The sequence below is a fragment of the Enoplosus armatus genome, chromosome 6 (genome assembly GCF_043641665.1).
Source record: "Enoplosus armatus isolate fEnoArm2 chromosome 6, fEnoArm2.hap1, whole genome shotgun sequence".
Taxonomy (NCBI): Eukaryota; Metazoa; Chordata; class Actinopteri; order Centrarchiformes; family Enoplosidae; genus Enoplosus; species Enoplosus armatus.
In genome coordinates, this window is record NC_092185.1 from 15,327,478 (window position 1) to 15,352,035 (window position 24,558).

General features: G+C 39.7%; 1 protein-coding gene across 1 annotated transcript in view; it reads right to left on the reverse strand.

Moving 5' to 3' along the window:
• Positions 1-2,252: 2,252 nt before the first annotated feature.
• The window catches only part of plxnb2b (plexin b2b), a 40,054-nt gene continuing 17,748 nt past the window's right edge, over positions 2,253-24,558 (reverse strand). The window contains exons 17-35 of the mRNA XM_070907785.1: positions 23,848-23,966; positions 21,761-21,963; positions 20,040-20,219; positions 18,713-18,849; positions 16,668-16,768; positions 16,078-16,307; positions 14,627-14,808; positions 12,601-12,667; positions 12,147-12,293; positions 10,863-11,019; positions 9,852-9,952; positions 8,142-8,226; positions 7,567-7,718; positions 7,149-7,309; positions 4,748-4,895; positions 4,482-4,546; positions 4,234-4,309; positions 2,907-2,981; positions 2,253-2,357 (exon numbers count right to left, since the gene is read on the reverse strand). Coding sequence (XP_070763886.1) covers positions 2,253-2,357; positions 2,907-2,981; positions 4,234-4,309; positions 4,482-4,546; positions 4,748-4,895; positions 7,149-7,309; positions 7,567-7,718; positions 8,142-8,226; positions 9,852-9,952; positions 10,863-11,019; positions 12,147-12,293; positions 12,601-12,667; positions 14,627-14,808; positions 16,078-16,307; positions 16,668-16,768; positions 18,713-18,849; positions 20,040-20,219; positions 21,761-21,963; positions 23,848-23,966 — 2,491 coding nt within the window. The remainder of the gene's footprint in view (positions 2,358-2,906; positions 2,982-4,233; positions 4,310-4,481; positions 4,547-4,747; positions 4,896-7,148; positions 7,310-7,566; positions 7,719-8,141; positions 8,227-9,851; positions 9,953-10,862; positions 11,020-12,146; positions 12,294-12,600; positions 12,668-14,626; positions 14,809-16,077; positions 16,308-16,667; positions 16,769-18,712; positions 18,850-20,039; positions 20,220-21,760; positions 21,964-23,847; positions 23,967-24,558) is intronic.

Consider the following 24,558-nt stretch of genomic DNA (forward strand, 5'->3'; position numbering starts at 1 on the left):
ACTGCTTTACATTTATTAATTTTGGCCTTTTTCCTCAGCCAAAGTCCTACTAAGCACACACCACAGACACCCAAAGGAAATGCACACATCAAAACTGCAACCATAAAAGAAATCAAACTGAAATGTCTTCAGCCTATTGGCACGCAAATGGCTGCAGCGGGGCATCTAGCATTTTTAGACAGCACACATAATATCACAAGTCCAAATACATTGCTGTGTCTATAGCACTATCGTCATCATAATCACCTAGGTTACCAATAGAATAATTTAGAAACAATATATATGTATCATCCTATTTAATAAGGCACATTTTTGGTTAAAGAAAGGCTGTGAAAGAAGCTTCTTGCATCAACTCTGTCAGTGAGAGGGGAGTCAGCAGTAAACAACAGCGGAGACAAGGATGGAGTCTGCAGTCGGCATGCAATTAAGATCAAAAGCCTCCCCTGCTGATTCCATTATACAGAGTGCCACTTCGCACTGCGCTGAGTGGGCAGTGCCAAGTGCTGTTGGTCGGGATGCCAGGGTGCCATGCTGAGACGGCAGGCAGGCGGGCAGGCTTGAGGTCTGTGCAAACCTCTCTCTAGCCAAGGCAGGAATCGTTAACATTCTGGGGTCTCAGGAGCTCGTTATGCTCTGTCAACTACACACAGCCACAATCAGATGCAGGGAGTACAATTAAATCATCCGTCAACAGCAAAACCTACAATTTAGGGATGAAACATGGTGGCGTTTAATGGCCCAAGAAATATCAAACCCTCATTCCTACCCAGTCCACACGTCGTCACTGACACTGACATATCAATATTTCAATTACTTTAACAATTATGTACATGATTGAACCTGACCTCACCAACATCATACAAAGGCTAAAACCACTGCAATTTGTTCAAAACATAGCATTTAAGTACCAACTGCATCTCTTGCAGGTAATTAATATCAGCAATAGGCTATTTCATAGCTTTAGAGGCAGAATGCTTGATGGTTATTTGGAACATTACAAGCGTAATACTAAAAAAATGGCACTAAAAATCATGAACAATAACAAGGAATTTGTTTGTTTGTTGTGAACATATTGCTGAATTGCTACTGTATGTGAATACATTTAGTAAGCTAATGCAACTGTCGATTGTGGCTCATGGTATTCTGACATTATTGCAGGGCTAATATGAGTGACATGGCTCCATGGCAGAATAAAGTTGCTTCTTGCTGACACTTTAAAAAAAAGTTTTATAGCAAAGAAAAACACCATTAACTGAAATGTCTTTAAAAAACGTTTGAAATGTCCTTCTGTGCTTTAGTTGAAGTGGAATGTATCATGGCACTGTACAATAAAGGGAGACAGACTGTGCTATTATCAACTTCCACAAGCACAAATGGCAATCCAGCTTGAAGCAAATCTGAGTCAAAAGCAAAGAATTTAACTCAAACATTTCTGAAAGTACTGGTGACCTGTCATTCATATGAGCCTGTACATTGCTAGATTAACCAGTGTCCTTGGGAGGACCCTTTGGTCTCTGTCTAAAAGCTCGGTGAGAGCGCAGGCTCCAGTGTGCCACTGGGTATGGGGGATTAAAATGACAGAAAGCAGGCGTCCCTTCGCCCTCACGCCTGTCAGTAGGCATCCTGTGTGTGCACACACATTCCCACACATTCACACACGCACGCCCTTGTTCACATTGTGTACTTCACACAGACATCTACACACACAGGCTAATAAAAACACTATCCGCACCACAAGGTGATCCATTTAAAAAGATAATTTTTTTCCTTATAAAGCTTTCCGCATAAAGACTGCACGATAAAAAAAATATATAATACAATTCTTAAAACCTTTTCTACACAGAAAGAAATTGAACATCTGATTATCTCCTGTGCCAGTGCTCCACAGAGGGGCTTAATTCTCAGAGAAAGGTCTACCGCGCTGCATTGTGGGAGCAATATTCAGTGAAGCATGAGTGAGCGCGCAGACCTTTAAGGTTTGGCAAGTGAGCTTTAAGGCGTACCTATGACAGTGTAACCCATCATTTTCTTCCCCTTTTTGCTCTCTATCTGCATTTCATTAGTCCCTGTTACTCCACATTACAGAAAATTGTCCCAGGGCCGAGTTGTACAATATACACGCCCACGAGTCCCTTCTCACCTTTCCTTATTTCCATGTTTTATTCTCTCAAGGAAGAAATAAGCCCCTGTAGTCACTGGCAGTATCCTACCATTTCCTCTCCCTCCCTCCCTCCCTCCCTCCACTCAGTGGGTTAGAGATCAGTCACTTTGTTTTCCAGGGCGGCTGCTATCTGCTGGAGCCGCAGGGTCAGCTGTTTACTCTGGGCAGCTGGGTCCTCGTCTAGGGATGTGATGATCTGAAAGGAGGGAGGGAAGGTGAGAACGACATAAATGGAGGAGAATGAGGGAGAAGTCGGAAATAATAAGCAAAGAGGAAGAAGAGGACAAAAGAGGAATGTCGGAAAAGCGAAGAAACAAGGACAGACGAGATGGACGGAGAATGAGCGCAGGACAAAGAGGAGGAAAAAGGGAGGAGAGTGGGAGGAGAGGATGGTGTTATTTGACATCAACAGTCACGTCATATGAGCTGTTATTGTTTGTGAGCCCCACTTAGGGGGAGACTGACAGCCCCATTTGTTTATCCAACTTGTTCATTAGGTTTTGTTTATCCCCCCTTTTCATGACCTCAAGTGGCAATGCACAATGGACGCTTAAAAATCAATTCCCAGAGCAATTTTCCAATTCACATCCCACAGAAATGCTTTCAATTAAAATTTCATACAATCACTCTTCTGGTATATCAAGAGTGAAGAGAGAAAAAAGGAAAAGCAATAATATAGTGGGCAGTAGTGCGTTCAGTGGAATAGCCTCCTTTGGGTGCGATAGGAAAGAGAAGGGCCTCTTACCCCATCATAGTATTTGCTGGCGTACTGGTAAAGCTGATGGAGAGCCACTTGTGTGTTCAGTTTGTCTGTGTGAGACTGGAGAACATAAATGACAATTTAAAGGTTAAAGAGAAAATGTAACTAAACCATAAACAGCAGAGAGTTGAATGAGCAATAAACAGTACATTTATAAATAACTCTTACTTGGCGAGGCAATACACAAGCAAACAAACAAACCTTTGCAAAGAGGTAAGCTACTGTTATTATTATTATTATTATTATTATTATTATTATTAGTAGTAGTAGTAGTAGTAGTAGTATCAACCATCAGATATTAAAGTTATAATCCATTAGATTTTCATGAAATAAAACATGATTTTTTTATTCATGGTCTGCACTCGATGTATTTACATTCAGAAATTACCTCTCTATGTAGAAGTGTCAGTGAGCCTGCTATTCCCGTGGTTAATCTACACACGAGGGATTCAAAGGAAACTAGGCATGCATTATGTAATCCTGTGTTACTGTTTGTAATTTCATCTCACTGATATCAGCCTCACTGTTTACTGTTCACTCTCCTACATCTGTAATTAGAGCTGTATTAAGTTACTGCTAATGCAAACCGAATACTCAATACTACTCCAATTGTTCACATTAAAAGCATTCAACTGGAGGAATTTGGGGTGGCTTGTGGATGTTGCAGGGAGTACAGAAACAACAATGACCAGCCACAGAAGTCAAGTTTCCATCCTAATTTAGTGCAAAATTTAACAAACTTTCCAGACTGAAGAAAATGTGAATTAATCAGCATTTCAGGTTTCTGCAACGTTACAACTGAATATTAGGAGTTGGTTCATTGAGATACAGTTGGTGGAGCTAATTCTACAGTCAGGTGCCATTAAACTATTACAGAAAAAAGGTTGCAATGAGATAACGTAATTAAAAGAGCCCCATTATTCGCTACTTCCATTGCACTTTATCGCATTATCGATACACAACTTTTCCCCCTCAGCCAAGCTAAAAAACTTTGTCAATATTTTGACTTTTTTCCAAATTCCTGGCGTTTCCACTCAGGTTCTTTTATGCACACATTAAAAATGCACATAAAAAAAGATGAATGCAAACGCACACCTCCACAAACTCCTGTTACCAAATGTACATTTGCTGTAAACTCATACACCAGTTGCTCTTTCTGTTGTATTTCTGACTCAGTAGCTGCTGTTGTTGAACCTCACTTGCTGTTACCAAGGTAACCACAGGTGTCGTGAAATGACTGAAATCTTAAGGATTATAACTTTAATAGCAAAGTAATCTAGGTGGCACCGAAAATGACAGCTGTGTTTCTCACCCGTGACACCTCTGCCAGATGAGTGTTCATGTCCTGGTCACTGACGGGAACCATCTGCCTGATGCCCTTGTAGTAACTAAACACACACACACACACACACACACACACACACACACACACACACACACACACACACACACACAAGAGAGGTGGTAATCACTGTGTTGATTGTTATTGAATAATCTTTTGCAAGAAGCATTTTAAACTGACATGTAAACAACAGATCGAAAGATTATTACAGGACTTACTCGTCAACCATCTTCTTATAGGTGGAGATCTCCTTTGCATAGAGTAGTTTGTTACTTGGAGAGTCCTTGAGACAAAAAGTGGAAACAGGAGTGAAAACATTGGCACTTTTGTTTGACATTCCTCTTCTCACTCCTCTTTACTTCTCATGTAATCCACTTCGTTCTAATCTTCTTTGTCTTTTCTGCCATCTTCCCTCTTGTTCTTTCACCTCACTCCCCCCTCCAACCACCCTCTTCTCTTCTTCCTCCTTCCTGTTTCCACTCACCCGGCTGAGTTTGTGCTCGCTCTTGGTGCAGGCGTCCATGAAGGTCTGGGCGATGACGGAGAGCGAGGCGTCCACCACTTCAGACACGTGGACGTCAAAGGTGAAGTGGGGATTCTTGAGGATGTTCACCCAGAACCGCAGAGGAAGGCTGCACAGGGGGGGAGGGCAACAAAGCGGTCCATCATCGCTGTTGTTATCATTATTATTGCTTCAGAATAGGGGAAAATCTCATCAACCATATTACATCTATGAATTCATTTGAGTCAGGGAGGCATTTCATGTGTGAGAGCACTTGCCTGAGGTGCAATTGAGTGCAGTACAAGATAATAGCAGGGATGGAGAAAAGCCTTTCTTGTAGGTGTCAGTTGATTCAGAACAATACCCTCGACTGTCATTTTATATGATACTGACCTCTCTGAGAACTATTGCTGTTCAGTGAAAAGGAGAAAAAAATAACCTCGCAAGACTTTTTTCTTAATAAGAAAAGGGATCTACGCCAAGCAACAGTCAATGATGCTTGTCTACTCTAACAAATAGCGATTAGAAATGCTAAAGTACATCAAAACTTTGACCTTTCAAGTTGTGTGCAGCTTAACAACCTAAAGCACAGACTACATAACGTAATGCTCGAGTACTCTCACTAATTTCCCTTCTGAACAGGCTCAATACACTTCTTTCCAACCCTGTGTCAGCTTGTGAATTCAAAAGAAAAATACAGTAGTTTCCAAAAAATTCTCCTCCCTGATCAGTGTGAATGCCCCGCCATCTGAGACATGAAACGCACACCGTGTAAAATTCATACTGGTTTGGCAATATCTCCAGGGAAGGCTGCAGTGAGAACACAATAGAAGCATAAAAATAGCAATGTTGCTATAATCACAGAATTAAATTAGCTTGGGACATAATTACCATGTTTGTTTGTTGTTGTGCCTCATACACACATTCATATTTAATACATGGCCCTCAGTTGATTTGATAAACAGAACGGGTGGATGCAGAATGTGGTGTAGAGTGTAGTAAGTAATTAAATCGCTCATCTCCTGTCCTTGTGTGGGTGCTCTCTTGCCAGCCTTACGTCAATCACTGGCATCTACATGCAACACGTCGTCTTGTATGCTTGAGCCTTAGCCGACGTGACACTAATTTATGCACTTAAATGTCACATGGGAGCAGGGGGATTGCAAATGCAAACTAAGTGAGCTGAAATTGCGCATTTGTATTCAGCTCTTTCTTGGATAAGTAAGTTTTATTTCTTGGAGAGTTACTGTATCTCAGGCAGCGGGACAGTCGGTGCGTTTGTGTGTCTTTGTCTGCTAGTGACTGGTGGAAAGTAACTAAGTCCATTAACTCATGGATTGCACTTAAATACACATTTGAGGCACTTTACTTGCTTCACTTTACCACTTTATGCATTCAAAAACATTTGATAAACTATATCAAAAATTAAACCAGTGGTTCCCAAACCTTTTGGCTTGAGACCCAAAAAAGCAAAATGTCTGAGTTGTTAGCAGTTCCATTTCCGCTCTAAACTTCTCAGATGATTTCATTTAAGTAACTGTTAGAGGCCCAAAGAGGTAAAATTATTCAATATTTCAAAGGATAAATGGGAGAGATAGCATAATATTGTTCCAGACAATGATTGGCAAAACATGCTGGTGACATACAATACAGTCACCAATTCATGGACATAAAGGGAATTCTAGAAAAATCAGATTTGTTTCTTTATCACACCGAAGGTGAAAAGTAAGCAGTTACATAGATTACATATTTTTGGGAGAATTTAGAAAATAATTATATTTTGGGAAATGGTATGTAAAGGGTTACAACAAGTACTAGGATATAAGGTCTCTGTGTGTAATGGAAAGCGACAGGTTAAAATACAGTTAATAGCCAGTAAAAAAGCTATTATGAGGAACTGGGGGAAGGTAGCTCCCCTGACAAAAGACCAGTGGTTAATGATTGTTGAAGAAATCATCTTAATGGAAAAACTGACACATATCTTCAGACTACAAGGAGCACAGTGGGAAGACAATTGGAAAAATCGATATTACACAATCAGAACCAAGCTGCAAATAAATTATGGAAAAAATATGAATGAATTTCCCAAAACTGGTTTTTGCTGGTGTTTTTTTGTTACTGTCATTGTTTGATGTTGCATTTTTTTTTTTTAACAATAAAGATTCAAAAAATATATATAATCAAATAAAAGCAAAGATTGGAGAATAGTCAAAAAAAAATTGGGGCAAATTTGTGTGGCAGAATCTATTTTGTTCTTCTTTTGTACCCCCTTAATCACCTCACAACCCCTCAGATTCACTGAGGTACTTTTTCCAAAACTAATTACAAACAAATTAAACTTTGACAGTGACTATCAGAGTCTGTAGGCTTGCAGTACTTTTACCTATTAGTCTTCCAGATATGGATGGTCTCCTCATCCACATTGTTGTGTTTCAGCGCCTGCTCATCCAGGAAGTCAAAGAAATATTTGACAGCCGGTGGCACAACTGCCCCGGAGCACAGCACGCTGCGGAAGAAGTCATCCACAAACTGCTGCAGTGTTCCCTGAAAGTGGCCACAAATAATGTGAGACAAGGAAGAGACAGAGAGGAGAGCCAGAAATATCAAAGCCCTGAGACATAGAGGCATGTAGATCTATATTCAGGCTTTTCTGGGAGTATTTCAGCATTTTCTGCCCTATCCAAACCTAGAGGCCATCAATTAAAGTTGGCTTTTTAACTGAAAATCATTCCCGGAAAATCAAAAATTGCTATTTGCCAGAGTCAGAGTATTAGATAACTACTTAACAAATATCTTTGTACCTTGACAGAAAGGAGTCGTGTTAGATAGATCTCTGTAATGGCTTTGGTCATCGACTTGTCCTTTATGCTTCCTCGTTTAGATTTGATCTCATCCAGTTCGTCTGCTGGCCTCACCAAGTGAAACACCTTGTCATCGTCCAACAGAGCATTTCCTATTGAGGAAAAACAACGCTATAAGCTTTCTTCTAATGACTCTACTCCTTATTTATTCATGCACCCTCTCACATAACATATATTTAGATTATAAAAAAGGGAGGGTGTTTGTCAACTGAATATGACTGCAGAGAGAATATCCAAGCAGAAATGCTAAACAATCAGCTATTCTGAAAGGCACATAAAAAGACAGAAGATAAAAGTGCATATTATTTCAGCATAATCTAATAGTGTGCTATACATAAAATGACATGTATTAGCATGTTAAATGAGAGCAGGGATGTTGACAAAAGCCCTGGGGAAAAGAAACAAAGGCAAGCATTATATTCTCAAGTGCACATCGGATCTGTGCTCGTTTGGGTTAAACAAGTGTGTGTTTACGTGTACAGTGTGTGTGTGTGTGTGTATTTAGAGACACGTACGCTCTTCGTGGTTTTCCTGGTTCTGGTCATAGTTCTGCTGAGTGTGAAACGCTCTAGACAAGACTAATGTGGCATTATCCCGCACCTGGAATGCACACAACAGTCTTTTGTTAGACAGAAAAACACACAACAATGCATACAGAGTCACAATACCTTTTAAATTCAAGATGTGTGAAGTGAGGTCAGCAGTCTCTTTTAGTGCCCCAGAACTAATTCATAATCAATGCGATTGAGTGGACAGCAACAATGGGTCTTTATTGGGGTATTTACAGGCCATTTTCTTTGGCGTCAACCCTTTATTGACCCCACAAATACTGTGATTAGCACTACTCTGACACAGCCAATGAATCTATGGCAGCAAGGCTGTCCTCTAAGAACAACTGAGAGACATCGGCGGGTGGGATGAAAGGAAGAGGAGTACCGGTGAAAGAGGGGAATTAAAGTGAACGAAAAACAGGACCAGTAGGGGATATTTGTGAGTGACCTTTATTTTCCGAGGATCAATACAGTGCCAACAAGATTTAGTGGCGTTCTGTCGCCACTGAGAGCTGACAAAAGCAAACTGAGACCAGGTACTTACCAGTGGCTGGTGACGAGAAATTAAAAATTGTAGGCATGTTGCCAAACAGATGAAGGCAAAGGAAGGAAAATGGCTGTACAGTGATTTCTTGTATGTTTGAGTTATAGACACAAACAGCTTTACCTTTGCACAAAGTCACTCAAGATACAAGAGCTCATTCCATAATGTTAATAAACTTGCAATCATTTCTTTTGGTCACTTAGGGGCAGTGTGAACAAGTTGTGAACAGTAACATTTAATCACCTTTTAGCAAACAGTTGCTTATTTACACATCCAGCAGTTACAGAGCAACATTATCATTAATTTGAAGGTGTTTTTCTGGCCACCTTGCAAATGTAAATACAATATTCACTCTCTTTTAGCTCTGTCTTTGGCCTCTACCAACACCTGAAGGAAATATTTGGCTCTTTAGCTGCTAAACGCTCCACTATGTTCACCAGCTTGTCTCTAACTGTGTCTGGGTAGTGTACACTGGGTTTATTAGAGCTTCTTCACTGGAAACAGCTGCCTGCTACAGCTGAAAATGACTCTATGAGAGTGGTGAGAGTGAATCAAAACAGTAAACTCACTATAAACGCTCCATCAAGCTGAAGGGAGCTGCAAATTCAAGTGATAGTTCTCTGTAGTTTCATCACTACAAGCAATACCTTTCACATGGTCATTTGATACACTATTATAATCAATGATCAATTATAACTAAGGGCTCTCTAAAAACCTTTTACCATCTGAAAGTCCCTTCTAAGATCATCAGGGAATTTATTTTTGCCAAAAAGCGAGTTCACAGTAGACTGCCAGATTATTTTAATAAATGTTGGCATGTTGTTATCACCATGCAAGTCGGAAAAAACATGTTTTTGCACATTTACATGTCTGCACATTGATTTGATTGATTAAACTTGTAAAAAGCCTACAAGAGTATCAATCTAAAAATCATATGATGTCTGCAAATGTGCACTGTGACACAAGATGTACAGCTCAGCCTCTGACTGAAATGGTGTGAAAACAGGCAACCCCATTCACATCCACACGCCCACATACAGCTATTTACTTCCTCTCTGCCTCCTCACGTCCTATGCTATTTTCAGTCTTCCTATTTTCTGATATGTTTCATCAATTTTGTCAGTACTCACGTTGTAGTGTGCCAGCGTGTTGATGCGTTTCCACCTGCCCTCTTTCTGGGAAGTCAAGTCCAGATCTGACAAAATCTGCCCCGTTGAGCCCGGGCGCCACTCTGTGGTGAAGGCAGGAAGAGGAAGTCAGACAAAGCTGAAATGAAGGTGGAGGTGTACTGCAGTGTTTGGAAGATTGTCACCATATACTTTTTTTTTTCAATACCAATTGCCTTTATTTCATCATGGGTCACGGTTACCCTGAGGTTACCCTGTAATAAAGTGGTATTAAATAAATCCAGCTACCTCATCCTACTGTCTGCCCGGCTCCCTCTCCTGGGATTTAGTGACACACTTGAGTTAATTTTGGGTGAGGAAGTGACACATCAGTATTTTCTTGAATTATTCAAATCTAATTCTAAACTGTGATTTGCACCCCAACCCTTTTCAATTTAGAAAAACCCAACACCACTGCAGACCTGCGCTCAACACCATCTGCGACATATGATTCATTTACAAGTACCACCAAATATAAGGGGGTTATCTTTCTGATTCACCATGGAAGAAGACGGATCTCTGCTTATCTAAAATGTATAAAGGATGAGATCTACAGCATGCGTGGGAATAAAAAATGGCTTTGATGTTAGAAAATGTCTATAGAGCTTTAGCCTTTCAAGTCAGTCCCCATGGTTTCTGACTACAGTAGCAAGTAAAACTTTGGTTTTTTTTTCATGTTGCCGACACTGAATAACTTCTCAACCTTGGTGAAGCTTTTTTTATTCCATAAATGGAGACACAATGAGAGAGAGGGATCATCAAAATTATCTGCTAAATGAAATTAAAATGAAATAAATAATCAATTGCTTATTTAGACAAATGCATTCTGATTTAATTAAAAATGTATTTCAGTCAAGACGGAAATAGCTTCTCCATTTTGACATCCTCGCCCCTCCCCGTAATCCTTACATTATTCATCATTATTAGACGTTTTCTGCTTCAACTCATCCTCTTAGGTGGCCCTCATTTACTCACCCAGCGTGACACTGTCGACCTTGGGCCGCTGGGAGTACGGCAGGTTCCTGTACACCTGCTCTATGATCTTCTCTTTCACCTGCGAGATGGTGTCACAGTTCAGCACCTTGACGGGCGTCACATCTGGGCCCTCGCCCTGCACCAGCACTTGCAGGGTCTGTCAATCATACACACAAAAAACACACATGTGGTCCATAAGCCCATGTGATAATACCATGTGCAGAACATGTGCACGTACGTGCACAAATGACAAATATGCTGAAATATTCAAACATGGCCAGAGCACCCAGCCACCCACCCACAAACGCACACCCACACACCAAGTCCCTCTGTCGGGATGTTGTGGTCATGGCAACTGGGCTTCTGTAGGCACACATACATACACACACACACACACATACACTGCTGTGACACCTGAGAGGACTCCTGTCACCTTGGCCAGCTAATGACCAAGACTCAGCGGGAGCAAACTCTGACCCACCTCGCCTCCCACACTCAGTCACTCTGTCAGAAATAACTAACTGACCACTCGACAGGTTCAAACAGGGGGGCAGGTGATGCAATTGCAATAAGAACCTCATAAGCCCGTCTGCATTTTAGGTGAATGGGAAGAGCACGCTGTGAATTAAAGCAAAAGGAAACTCTGCGTCTGTCTGTGATATCTAGCTCAACGCGTTTTTCTCCCTCTGTAATTCAATCACAGAAGGCGATCCATCACGGCAGGAGACGTGTAATTCAGGCTAATTTGATAATTGTCCTCGACAACGCCATTACCCATGGGTCTTTTTATTTGTGCTGACTTTAACAGAAAACAGCTGTGTTCACATTAGCTTCCATTATTGAAACACAATACCAAAGCGAGACACACAGGCTTTTCCTGACTCTCGAAAAAAAATAAAGCTGCCCAAATGGATACAGAGCAGGTGTAGGTTGGAAGGTCGAGGAGGGTTTGTAGACGTGGCTCGTACTCTACACCGACTTGTAGTACTTTCACCAAAGCTATGCATTTCACTGCTATATTGGAATGTGTTGCCTGTGTTGTTTTCAAGCCGAGAACATTGACACTGAAAATGGATGTCACACAAAAGCGGGCAGTCGCCTGTGGGGTTTTTGGTGGTTACCATGGCAACTGCTGTTTGTGTGTGTGTTGCTCACCAGTCACAAAACACCATGCAATCTCAAATCAGTGTGTGCAGTTTTTCTGACACCGAGTTTGTATGCGTTTGTTGTGTGGGGTCTTTTTGTTTGTCTGTGTTTGTGTGTGTTTGTTTCAGTCCATCTCACCAGGACAGAGTACTCTACATCGTCGCCCAACAGCCCCGTGTCGTTGAGAGTGTACTTGGCTTTCTTCACTCTGGCGTCCACAGGCCCTTTCTCGATCTGGTGCTTGATGGCTCGGAACAGTTTGTACAAGGGCTCGCCTGCAGAGTCCTGGTACACACACACACACAAAGCGATTTAGAAGTTGTCTCAGCTGTTGTCAAGAAGCTAATTGTTGATTAGCAGTTTAGAAGACAGATAAATGCACATTACCAATACCGAGCGTTAATGAAAGAAATTGCGAAATCCATGCACTGAGCCCACAGTTTAATGCTGTAGTCATTATACACATTTTCTATATTAGCAATTTAGTACATCAAAAAAAAGACAAATCTCAAATGTTAAGACTCCCTTTGACTAGAGCTTAAAAAAAAAGATATCACATATTTGATACATTTTAAGTGACCTAAAATGTTACCTTCAAAAACTGGTAAAGGCAGATAGACATCCAGTTACACAGCATCCGTTCCACCACAGTCTCTGATCTGAGAATACATTAGAAGAGCAGTTTTTAGCATCATTTTGGTGTATTAATGCTGTGTGTTAAGAAGTAGTGCAGACATAACATTTGATTAGGAAATCCGAGAAAGACAATTGACTGATTTTATTCGTATTTTCACGTCATGCCACTTAAATTCTAAATCCATGTAGGTAGATAAGAACCCCTGAGAAACAATGACTACATTGTTTTCTGTGAGCTCATGTTGGTGCATCCACAAAATGTCAACAAGGGAGATTTCTGCACAGCTTGACAGTGTCAAGATATTTTAATTCAAAACTCAAGTCAGTGGTCACTTGACGGATCGCCCATCCTAATGTCAGATATCCACTGGTGGCGCCCGTTGTTTGTTGCTAGCATGCCTAATTAGATATCTTGTATATAAGGAGGCTTGCATTGGCACAATGGCCTAATCAGCATAATGAGCCTCTCCATTGGGGGATAATTAAGATGTGTACTTGCATAACAGCCAGTCACAGCGTGCCTGGGCACAGCACACAGTTCAGATCACATAACCCCCTCCCAGCAACGATGAGCGACTGTACTATCAGACAAGTGGGTCCTGCTGAGGGAGGGGAGTGGATGATGTGACCTTGACATGATCATTGCAGTGAAGGAAAGGGTAAAGAACAAAGACCACTAAAATTAGAGATCCTTTTCTGAAGGCTATTTACTTCAATCAAATTAGTCAGTTGAGTGTTTACAGACTCCAATGCCTGTAAACTCTAGGAAAGAAACCATTGAGCAATTAATATTAGGCAATATCAGAGAACATCCGCAGTATTTTGCAAGTTCCTAAAAATACCATTACCATTAGCAGGAATGTGCTTTTTTATTAGAAATGTCCACTAAGAAATCTGTTCAGGATTAGGCCCTAAAGCAACTTGCAGAAATCCAATATAATTTGTATTCAGGGCAATCAAAAAACGTATGGACCAAAAGTAATCTTTAGTTTACGACCCATTGGTCAACAACTATAGGAAAAGAAGATGAAGAAAATGATGAAGGGGAAAAGCGAAAGAAGAATCATCCAGCACTTTGTGTTTGGACTCCAAGGAGGAAAAAAAAAACAGAAGGAGAAACAGAAGGAGGATGACTGGAATAGATCAAGCAGCAGTCTGGCTCTTGAAAGTGGACTACAGTAGTCAGTGCAAAATTCAACAGAAAACATGGCAACAGAATGAAACAGTCCACTGCATCTTGAAGTGAATCCCAGTCCTCCTAAAAGTGTTAATGATACTGCTGCCAGGGTTTAGATATGGAGTGATTCTGATTACAGAGCTGAGAAATAAGGACATCTAGGGGCAAAAGTCTACAGCCATGCTTGTGGCTTCATGAGGACATACTCAGGGACATTGGTGCTTTGAACTAAATGCTAATACCGATATCTAACAGTACAATATCGATCACCATCTTAATTTAGCGTGTTATCATGCTAACATTTGCTAATTAGCACTAAACACAAAGTACAGCTGAGGCTGATGGGAATGTCTGTAGTTTTGCAGGTATTTGGTCACAAACCAAGTAAATATTTACCTGATGATGGCACTAAATGAAAAGTTAAGGGATCACCAAAGTCATTAAAATTGATCCTGAGGGGGACATGAAGGGCAATCCATCAAAAGTTGATGAAATATTTTACAACCCAGGAATCATTAGGAATAACCTCAGGGAACCATGAATGAATTCAGCCTGTAGCTGTTGAGCTATTTCACAGGGTAAGTGAAAACTTCAACCTGCCAGTGGTGTTAAATGAAAAGTCAGTAGGATTCATCTTATTGGGAACATGAATGTACAAAATTTCATGGCAATGCATACAATAGTTGTTGAGATATTTCAGTCTAGACCAAAGTAAACAGTCTAGACCAAAGCAGTGGCTTTATGGCATTGTATCTGACTGCACCAGTATCTACTGAGCAGCAGCACTGAGTTGCTCCTCACTCACCTGCGCAGCATGAGTTTAGGGTTCTTGCTGTGGACATATTCCTCCATCAGCTCCAGCAGCAGTGTTCTCATAATGTCGGTGTAGTATTCCAGTTTCCCATGCAGAGCCACTGTCAGCAGGGAAGCAAAATACACCTTGGCCCTTGCGTTGAAGTCATGACTGCGCTCCAGTGTACGGATAAACTACAAACAAACCACCACACAAACAAAGAAACAGGCAAATGACAAGCTAAATTAATCATCCTGATGAAGCCCACATATGCACACAAGAAAATCCGACATAATATGCTTTTAAATAATCAAAACACTAATGTTTGTGAAAACAATAATTATCAAGGTAAAATTCAGTTCTGCCTTGCAAAATATTGTGGCTAAGAAAAGATACCAATTAGTAGAAGAGGAGTCACCCACACATATGCAGTTAACACCTCAGAGGCAGTTTCTGTGCCAGCAATATTGGATTATTGGGAATCTTCACACGTCTCCTATGTCTTCTGCTTCTCACTTCCAAATACTGTACTCCACCACACTAACTAAAGCATTACAAAGTCCTTAAATCAAGGGAAGAGAGCCTGAAGAATATATAATTTAGAATATATATAAAGGACATGACAGTATATTGACTGTGGTTAGGGCAGATTTTGAAAGCTAACAGAGATGTAGAGGAGTGTTCACCATCGGTATTGTGGGAGGTAAATCCACTTTTGTGATTTTGTTAAATAAAAGTTTACCTGATAAGGCTGACTCGATTTTAACTTTCTACTATTATCAGCAAATCCTCTGAAGAAACCAAAACCAACGATGAATTTCATCCTGCTACATTTTAGGAGGATTGCCTGTGCAGCCAACGCCTGATATAAAACTGTTAAAACAACATAAAAAGGGCTATATTATTGTTGCATACTCCTTCATTATGATGAACAAGACCAGTTTAGTTTATTCAGATTTATTCACGCAACAACTGTATTTTCTATTTCTGAGAAGCTCCAAATGAGAGAGATGTCCCTGCATATGCTCAAGGACGTGGTTCAATGTTAACAGTGTGCTGCTTCACAAATTGGACAAATATTAATAGGAAGAAAATCATACCAGCCTTATATTTTACGTCTTTACTGTATACTGTATGCTATAATGTATAAAGTGAACAAATACAGTTATTGTGAGGTTAAATATAGACTGATTGATGTTTCAAGGGTCTTTTTAAGAAAGTCATTAGGATACATCATCTACAACCACAAATGTCTAATAAACAATTGCAATCCATTCAATAGTTGCTGAGACATTTCAGTCTGGAATAAAATGGTGGACTGACCAACTCTAACATCCCAAGAGAGCTTCTCCTAGCATGGCTAAAAAGAAATCTAGATGTGTATAAGAAGTTGCATCAACTGCTTTATAGACACTATCGGTCTATGACCATTCAGTGATAAATCCCATGTGCAGTATAATTACATTAATGAGGAAGGTCTTGGAGTTCAGGAGGTTGGAGAACTGGTTGAGTGCCTGAGTCACTGTGGCCCGTCGAGCCTCTGGGATGTCTAGCTTTCCAGTGATCATCACATCATTGGCACCGTCCTTAGAGGGCAGGAAGAAGACGCGGTCTGTGTAGGTTTTGTAGTCAAGGAAGGGGATTCGCCCCTCGCTGAGTTCGTTGGTGTGGTCCTCCATCTCGATCATCAAGTCTGCGAGATGGAAACAAGAAAATAATAACTTGTTCCTTTTTAATAAGCAGCTTTTGTGTGCTGCTCGTCTGTCTCAATCATTATTGTGCGAGAGGCAGAGAAGGGAGAGCGTTGTCGGGAGAATTATTTCAGCAGTGAAAGATTGTTTTCCATTACATTTACTGCAAAACTGCTTCTCATAATGATGATAACATGATGTTAAGCGAGAGAATTTATTCAATTCACTGCAATATAATACATCAAAGAAATGTAATCAGAGCTATGAAGCACTTCATTACCGCTATAGCTTCTTAGAAACATGGATCCTATGAGGGGCATTAGAAACGTTTCAGAGCTTTTGCACAGCTGCACTGTTAGTACCTGTGAACTCTTTCTTGCAGCGGTCCCGTACACTCTCCTCCAGATTCTCAAGCTGGTGTTTCACCTTCTCATACTCCCTCTCTGCCTGCTGACTCTTTCTCCTGAACAGATTCCACAAACACAACACGTGTCATGAAAAAAACATTTGTGAAAGTAAAGGATTTTAACTTATTCAAAAAATCTTATTGGAGTTCAAAGACTGGGTGCAATTGGACGATAACTTAGCCGCAGTGTTTCTCTGAGTTTCACAAAAACATCCTATTAGTGCTGGTGTTACTCCGTCACTGTGGGTTTGTTGTTCTTGATGTAGGTGTTTTATAAATATTCAGCAGAAAATGAGCAAGTCTAACTAATGCATCAGCATCTGTGGCAAACAAATTGTGTTTTTTTTGGAGAACCTCTGGGATGCATAGACTGAACTGGTGAAATTAAACGCAGTGACAATGAGGAGGATTAGCTATAATAGTTATAAAAGATCCCTACAATAACATTATGCCAATACAAGTTGAGTAAAATACAAACGCAATGCTGAGTATGATATTATAGGTGTAATATATGATAAAAATAAATAAAAATTCTACTTCTACTCCTAATATAGGGATACAGATTATTATGACTAGACTGGCTTGAAATTAAAAGTGTTTGTTAGTTGGCTGGAATAAAATGTGTTGTTTAAATCTTGGAATACTAAAAATATTTCCCTCCTGTCATAAAGCATAACACTAACACACTACTGTGAACCAGCAGACTACAATGTTTATTTATCAAGTGCAGCAGGCTATTAAGCCAGCCCTCCAGCAATTCAAATCAACAAGGCTCCTTCAGTGAACTGAAAACCTCACTGATCTGAAGTAACATTATGTAATAAAGGATCGTCAACCCACCAGGCTCATTATTTTTTAGTTGGCTGGTGCTAGTTGTTGTGCTTTTGCGGATCAAAATTGAACCGTTCTTTTGTGCTGCTGATTTAAATTAGCAAAAAATATTGCAATATTTTAAACGTAAGGTTTAGCACCCTTGAACTGTTGCCAAAGTCAAGATTCATGGATGTATAATAAAACAAAAGCCACAAACTGATATCTAAAGCTACCAGTGAACATGTCAGCTACATTAAATAGTGGTTCCCAACATTGGGGTCAGGACCTCACACAGGATCCCAGGATATATCTGAGGGGCCACAAGATTATTAAAAGAATAAGAAAGACAAATTGTTTCTGTTACACAATGCTGTTTTTTTAATTACTTTTCTGTTGGACTTTGCTTCATTTAACCATAATCTTGTATTTGGGGTACTGGAGACCCTGGGCCCCCTTAAACCACTTAAAAAAACATACTTAACATGGTTTTATCAGCTTAATATTTCATGACTTTTCCTAATTTATGAGATTTGCTTATAACTTTTTTTTTCAAACTGATGACATGCTTTAGAAGCCGGCAACAGAAAATAACACAGTAATTCTGTTTTGGGTCTCCAGCTGTAAAACACGGGTAAATACAAATTGAACCATGTTACCATGTAAATGTTATGCAGCAGTATACATCCCAAATCCCTTTTATTTTATTTGAATTTCTGTTATTTGAGTATAGTATTTGAGGTATAACAGTTTGTTCATTAGAGGTCAAACAGGAAGTTCTACCTCTCCAAGATCTGATGATTACTTATATGACGTCCCCTTCATCAAATGTGCAAGCCCACTTTCTGCCAACGAAGGGTTACCATTTTAAAACTCTTCTACATATTGGGTTTTAATAAGGTCAGAAAACATTGTTTATTGATTTTGCAAGGTTGCAGGTTTGTAAGTTAACCGTGAGTTGGGTATTATCTTGGAAAACGGTGTAGAAGAACAACAGTTAAAAAGGCCTAAACTGCACCAATAGTGATTATAAAATATTATGGGACATGTAAGTGTAGGGTAAGAAGTGTATAAACATTAATTATATAAAAATAATAAATGCTTCTCCACTCTAAAAATGCAATTAGAAGGAGATTCCCCTTTTTTTAAATCATAGTGTATGTGATGTAAACCTAAAATAGCTGAACTTACCTGTAGCAGTAGACAGAGATAGCGATGATGAGCAGCATGGGCACAATGACAGCAGGGATGATGATGTAGAGTGACAAATCGTTCTTCTGCTCGTATTGCACCGAGCCGACCACCCACTCTCCTTTCCCAAACTTGATCTGTGGATAAACACAGAGAGGGAATCTTATTATCTGCAAAAGCTCTCACCATTTTTGCCAGAGATGTATTCAGGTAGGTGTCAATGGTAAAGATTTGATAGTGTTGGAGAGGAAACAGGGATGGAGGAGAATCTACATAATTGCCAACAGCTCTTCTAAAGCAGCTGCAGGACCTTTCAGTATTTTTAAAGTGCTGGGGCTATGTGCAAGTTGGTGGGCTCAAATTAACTGAACAAATGCATAAATATATCAAGTTTAACACTTTATAATCCAGCTTTTTTTAAGTAGGTATTCTGTCTAGTGTGCAGCACACAGCCACAGAAATGAAACAATAGCTCACTTAGAGGAATTACCCAGAGGAGAGGTTACAGCATTAATCACAATTGTGGCTTGGCTATAATTAAATGTAATTATAAGGGCCTGTAGCCACATGAAAACTGTTCAACCAGTGAAAAAAATGGGGTCTCAAGATGTACAGAGGACACGCCTAGAGAAGTACCGTAAAGATTCATGATGCATGCATGCTCTCATCTGCAAGTCTGTGTTTTTGTCTGCAGTGGCAGAATGTAAACTAATTAAATTTAGCCAAGTATTGCACTTAAGTACAAATTTGAGGTACTTGTATTTGAGTATTTTCTTTTCATGCCACCTTTAGTTACTTGTTACTTTACAAAAGACTTTTGCATACAAAACATATGAAGAACTTGTAAAATATAAGGCTTTATTATAAATACAAATGTGAGGATTTGCTGCTTTTCCTTTTAATAAACGTTTTAAATAATTTTGTTGGACTATTGGTTGGACAAAGCAAGCACTGAGAAGGTGTCACTTTGGCCAAACCAAGCAATCAATCAATGAATTGAGAAATGTATCAGTTTAATAATGAAATAATCAAAATACTCATTAGCTGCCATCCTATAAAACAGTTCACCTCAACCAGCTACAACAGTGAAATGCTGCTTACACAATAATGCATGAGTAATAATAATCTAATGATATAATATATAGTAATATAACACCAACAAAGGCCATTTTTCTGCATTATGTACCTTTAATACTTTAAATATATGTTCCTGATTATAGTTTTCAATGCAGGACTTCTACTTGTAATGGAGTATTTTTACAATGTGTTATAGGATCTGAGTGCTTCCTCCACCACTGTGTGTCTGCCTGTCTCTGTCTGATCTGACCGTTAAGTCCAGCAGCTCAGGCCTGGTGTCTCTGCGGTGCCGTCTGGAGCGAGCGCGGGGCGGGGTGGAAGGTGGGTCCAGAAACAGCTTGTCATCCTGAAGCGTGTTGACCAAACAGGGAACGTCGCCCACAAAAGCTTGCGCCTCTTTGGCCGTCATAGCTTTGGAGAAACCCCGACCCTGCAGGGGAACATCAACCGTAATGCTCAAAGTGTCATGATTGAATGACATGGGAGGGAAATTAATTACTGCATTTATACACTATCAAGCAGACGCATCATATGATGAGTATTAAAAACATTATTGTAAGCATTTTCATTAGTAATGGGTGGAAAGTTTATAACAGCCTTTCCCTGTTCCACTATGAGTGCCAAAAGTAATTAGAAAGATTAAAATTATATTAATTGTAGGCACATTTCCAAGTCATTTCTTACTTAACACGCTGCAGGCACAGCTCCAGTCAATCTTACAGTCCTGGCATTGCAATATACACTTTGAGATTCTACAGCACACTTCTGTATCTACAGACATGCTTTCAATTATTCTAATGCAGTCTGGAATATAAGAAAGGTGAAATTAGCTTAAGTAAACCAGCATCTGAGTAATTGAAAAGGCCTCAGATCTCTTTTTGCAGATGCCTTTCCTGACTGATTTACCTAAAGCGTGTTTGCCCAAAGAAACTTTAAAAAGGAAATACTAAAAAACTGACATAAAGAATTAATAAACTATAAGATAAATCTACAGCTGAATCATTACCATTCATCATTGATTAGTCAACTGATACAGAATTTGATCTGTAACTATCATTTAAGTCATTTTTCAAGCAGAACATTCCCTTGTTCCGGCTTCTCAACTGTGATGATTTACTGCTTTTCTGTGTCTTCTGTGATAGTAAACAGATTATCTTTTGAAGTAATTTGAAGACTAATCAATAAAAGAAATATACCTTTAACTTTTCCTTTGCCTCCAATCACTTGATAAAATGAATTAAAACTTAAATTGATTGTTCTCTTCTATTTTTCCTACTGCTATGTTTTTGGACATATGACATGCTGAACCTCATTTATAAACTTATTTAGTTGTCAGTAAGACAAGATTTCCTTCCGCACAATTTATATCTAAATGTATGCTTAAGGTTTTTAATCATTGTGGTTTAAAAACAAAACAATTTTTACTTGGTTGTATGTGTTCAACCAAAATGAGATTCATTCTCTTTAAATTGTTGTATTTGAAGAGTTTTTCAAGTCCAGAAGACATACAATTATCCAGTAATTCACAAAAAAAAGGTTATTGTAGGAAAATGTAAAAATTCACAGAAATTAGTTTTTTTCTGTTAATCATCTTGTGACCCCTCAGATTTATCTTACGACCCCTTGCCCCCCTGCTTCAGAGCGATGGATATTTACATTAAGAACAAGTACATTACAATATACAATGTTAAGAACATTTGCTTCAGTTCATTGGACTTCCAAAACAATCCCACCAATGATCTAAAATATTAAATGTGCTTCCATTTGCATACTTTGTATATACAATGAAACCAAACCATAATATAAGCAGCTAAAGAGTGAAAATGCAATTCAGCATCTTTTCCTTTCCCATCCTCAAGTCAGATAATAACACCATTTGTCTTAAGTCCTTCACACAAGAGGCTGACTTCTCATAAACACTGTCATACTACAACTGCAGCATTAAATCTGGCCTGAGCAGCCTGTACTCACAGTGACGATGATGATGCTGGCCTCCGTGATGACCTTTTTGGTGACCTCGTTGAAGACGGGGTCAGGGTGGTAGTCGAAGGGCTTCAGTTCCTTCACCCAGTTGTCCAGCTGGATGTACGTTTTAAAGTTCTGGTTCAAGGAGTTGTTTACTGTTGGAGACCGAAACTGGATGACCGTGTCGTTCTTCTCGTGGGCGTCCTGAATGTATCAAAGGGAGACATAAACAACAATACAAAAACGTAACGCACACAAAGTAAGAAAAACAATACATGAAGGAGAATGCAACAGTATTCAACACAGAAAATATGGGGAGATAGAAAAGCAAACAGTGGGTGTTGAGGGCTTTTTTGAAAGAGGCAGTGAATTAATGTTTTTGTTGTGTGAGGGAAGAGTGTTTTGGGGGTTGGGTGGTGGGGTGGAAGCCTGGTTTGGTACAATGGGGAAGGTAAAATTATGTGTCTCTTTTCAGTCATTCTCTTAAAATCCCAATCTGCCATCGTAGAATAGAAGCCTTTGATGAATCACAACTCACATTGAGTCATTCCTCCTCTGGCTTTGTTTATTTGCTTTTCATTAACTGGACTGATGGTGATATTTCTGTCACTCTCTGATTGTTTCAATACAGGGCTGACAATACTGTGTGTGACAGCTAAACCCTGCAGTCCTACACACAGTCTAAGTTTTCTAAAGGATAAGGCAAAAGGCGTAGGCTCCATCAGATAATGCTTTGAAAAAGTCAAACAGACCTACTATAAATTTTGAAACTGCTTGTATAAGTTGAATGTCTTTTGTCATTTAGCTCCAAAGTAAATTTGTCCTGATAAATTCCTTTAAACTGTGAACCTACAGTAGCTCAATGGACTGATATGCATAATATGCGATTATGCTAAACTAATTGATGAACCAATGTTTATTGGTTTTTGGTTTTGGTTTAATTTAGTCTGTTGTCATAACATTTTGTAATTGGAGGTATATTGTGTCAGCCATATTCCACATTATGTAGCTAACAGTTACACCTGGCAGTTAGTTTGTGTGTGTTTGTGTAAATATTTAGACATCTCATCACTTCATAAAAAATCTAGACTTGCTAAACATTTATACTATAAAAAGGCAAAGTTTGAACTTAGGAACAGCTGGTGCAATCAGCTCTAGAAGTCTGTGTTTACAATAACAAACAAAGAGCTGGAGGGTCTGTAAAGCAAAAAAACCCCAAAACACTGCTTTGAGCCGCTAACCTGACCTACAATGTAATCAACATGTTTTCACCACAAGCCAGTAGCAATAATGACTGCAAATATTTGGGTCTAGTTCAGTGGATAGACTTAAACCAAGAGAAGCTTATGAAGTTGACCAGCCAAGGCCTTTGAGATAACACTTTACATCCGTTGCTAGTTTGTGGCAGCCAGAAGTCTTTTCAAATCTCTGCTGTCCCTGGGTAGCGGGGACCAGGGACTTGGCCGGCAGTAAAGTGGCAATGAGTGGCACAGTCATGTAATCTTCTGCAACCTTAATGCCGGTATTAAATTTAGTGGACAAAATTGCTACTGCTTAACACTGCCCAGTACACTGGAGGGCAGGCGACAGCAAGCTGTGTGCAACTCATTCAAGTTCCCTGGCAGAGTCAATCCTACTTGATTAATCTGGACGAGGAACATAGTTATATCTTGGTGAGGGTGAAACAGTTCTGCTGCTATCTGCAATCCTACAAGTTTTAAGGATTTATGGCCTAAGAAGTGAGATGAAGTAATACTGGCTTATGGAATCTCACTGATCAGTGGAAGCATGGAGGAGTGGAGATGTGTGAGTGTGGGTTTGTTGGTGTGTGAGCATGCTTCACAGAGTTTGAATGAATCACCACTGTAGTCGTGGGCTCATAAGATGTGGGGAGATCGATGGACAGTGCTGCTACTTTGAGGGGGGAACAGAGGGAAAAGTGGAAATTCTCTGAGACAAAGAATCGTAGGAAAGAGAGTTAATAGAAAGAGTGACGAGGGCAAAGAACTGATGACTGATGAAGTGGATGATCAACGGGCTGATGGAAAGATGGAAAGATGGAGAGGAAGATGCTGATAAATAAAAGGGAATAGAAAAAGAAATGGATGACACACACACCTCAAAAGCTTCCATGTTGTCTCCTTGGACCTTCAAGACAGCAGTCTGTATTAGGTCAAAACTGGAGCCGGTCACCACAATGTTCCTCCCTCCACTAAAACACATACAATCAACAACAAAATACACATATGAGTATAGATATCCCCAGCCACACAAAGACGAGCTCATAGGGAGAGTTAGGGGAAGACAGACACAGTTTCTTAAATTGCACCTGGGGTCATTTTCCCCGGAGATGAAAACAAATTAGTTTAGCCTGTGAGCAGCCTATCTGTTGCCTGTTGTTCCAGGTCTGTGCGCCCTAGTGCTTTCGATTGCACAGAAAGAGCAAGGTAACAGTCTAATGCATCCATTTTCAGCAATCATCAAGCAGTTTGATACAACATCAAAGACGAGCATTTGTATACCCTTCAGCTGATCACAAGTAAGTATTGAAAATATTCTGCACACATACACAAACACGGGCATACTCAGCATCTCTGGAAAGACAAATCATACTTTTAAAAAACAAAAAGGTTTCTTGGCATTAATAACCTCTACCAAGGTTTCAAACAGACAGAAGCTCGCAGGGCAGAGAACAGGGCAGGTGTCTTTATTAGTGTTCAATTTTCCATAACAGAACTATTCTATTCGACCTTGTCATCAATGTCAACTAAACAGCCTTTTCGTTTTCTTTTTTTTGCCTCTCT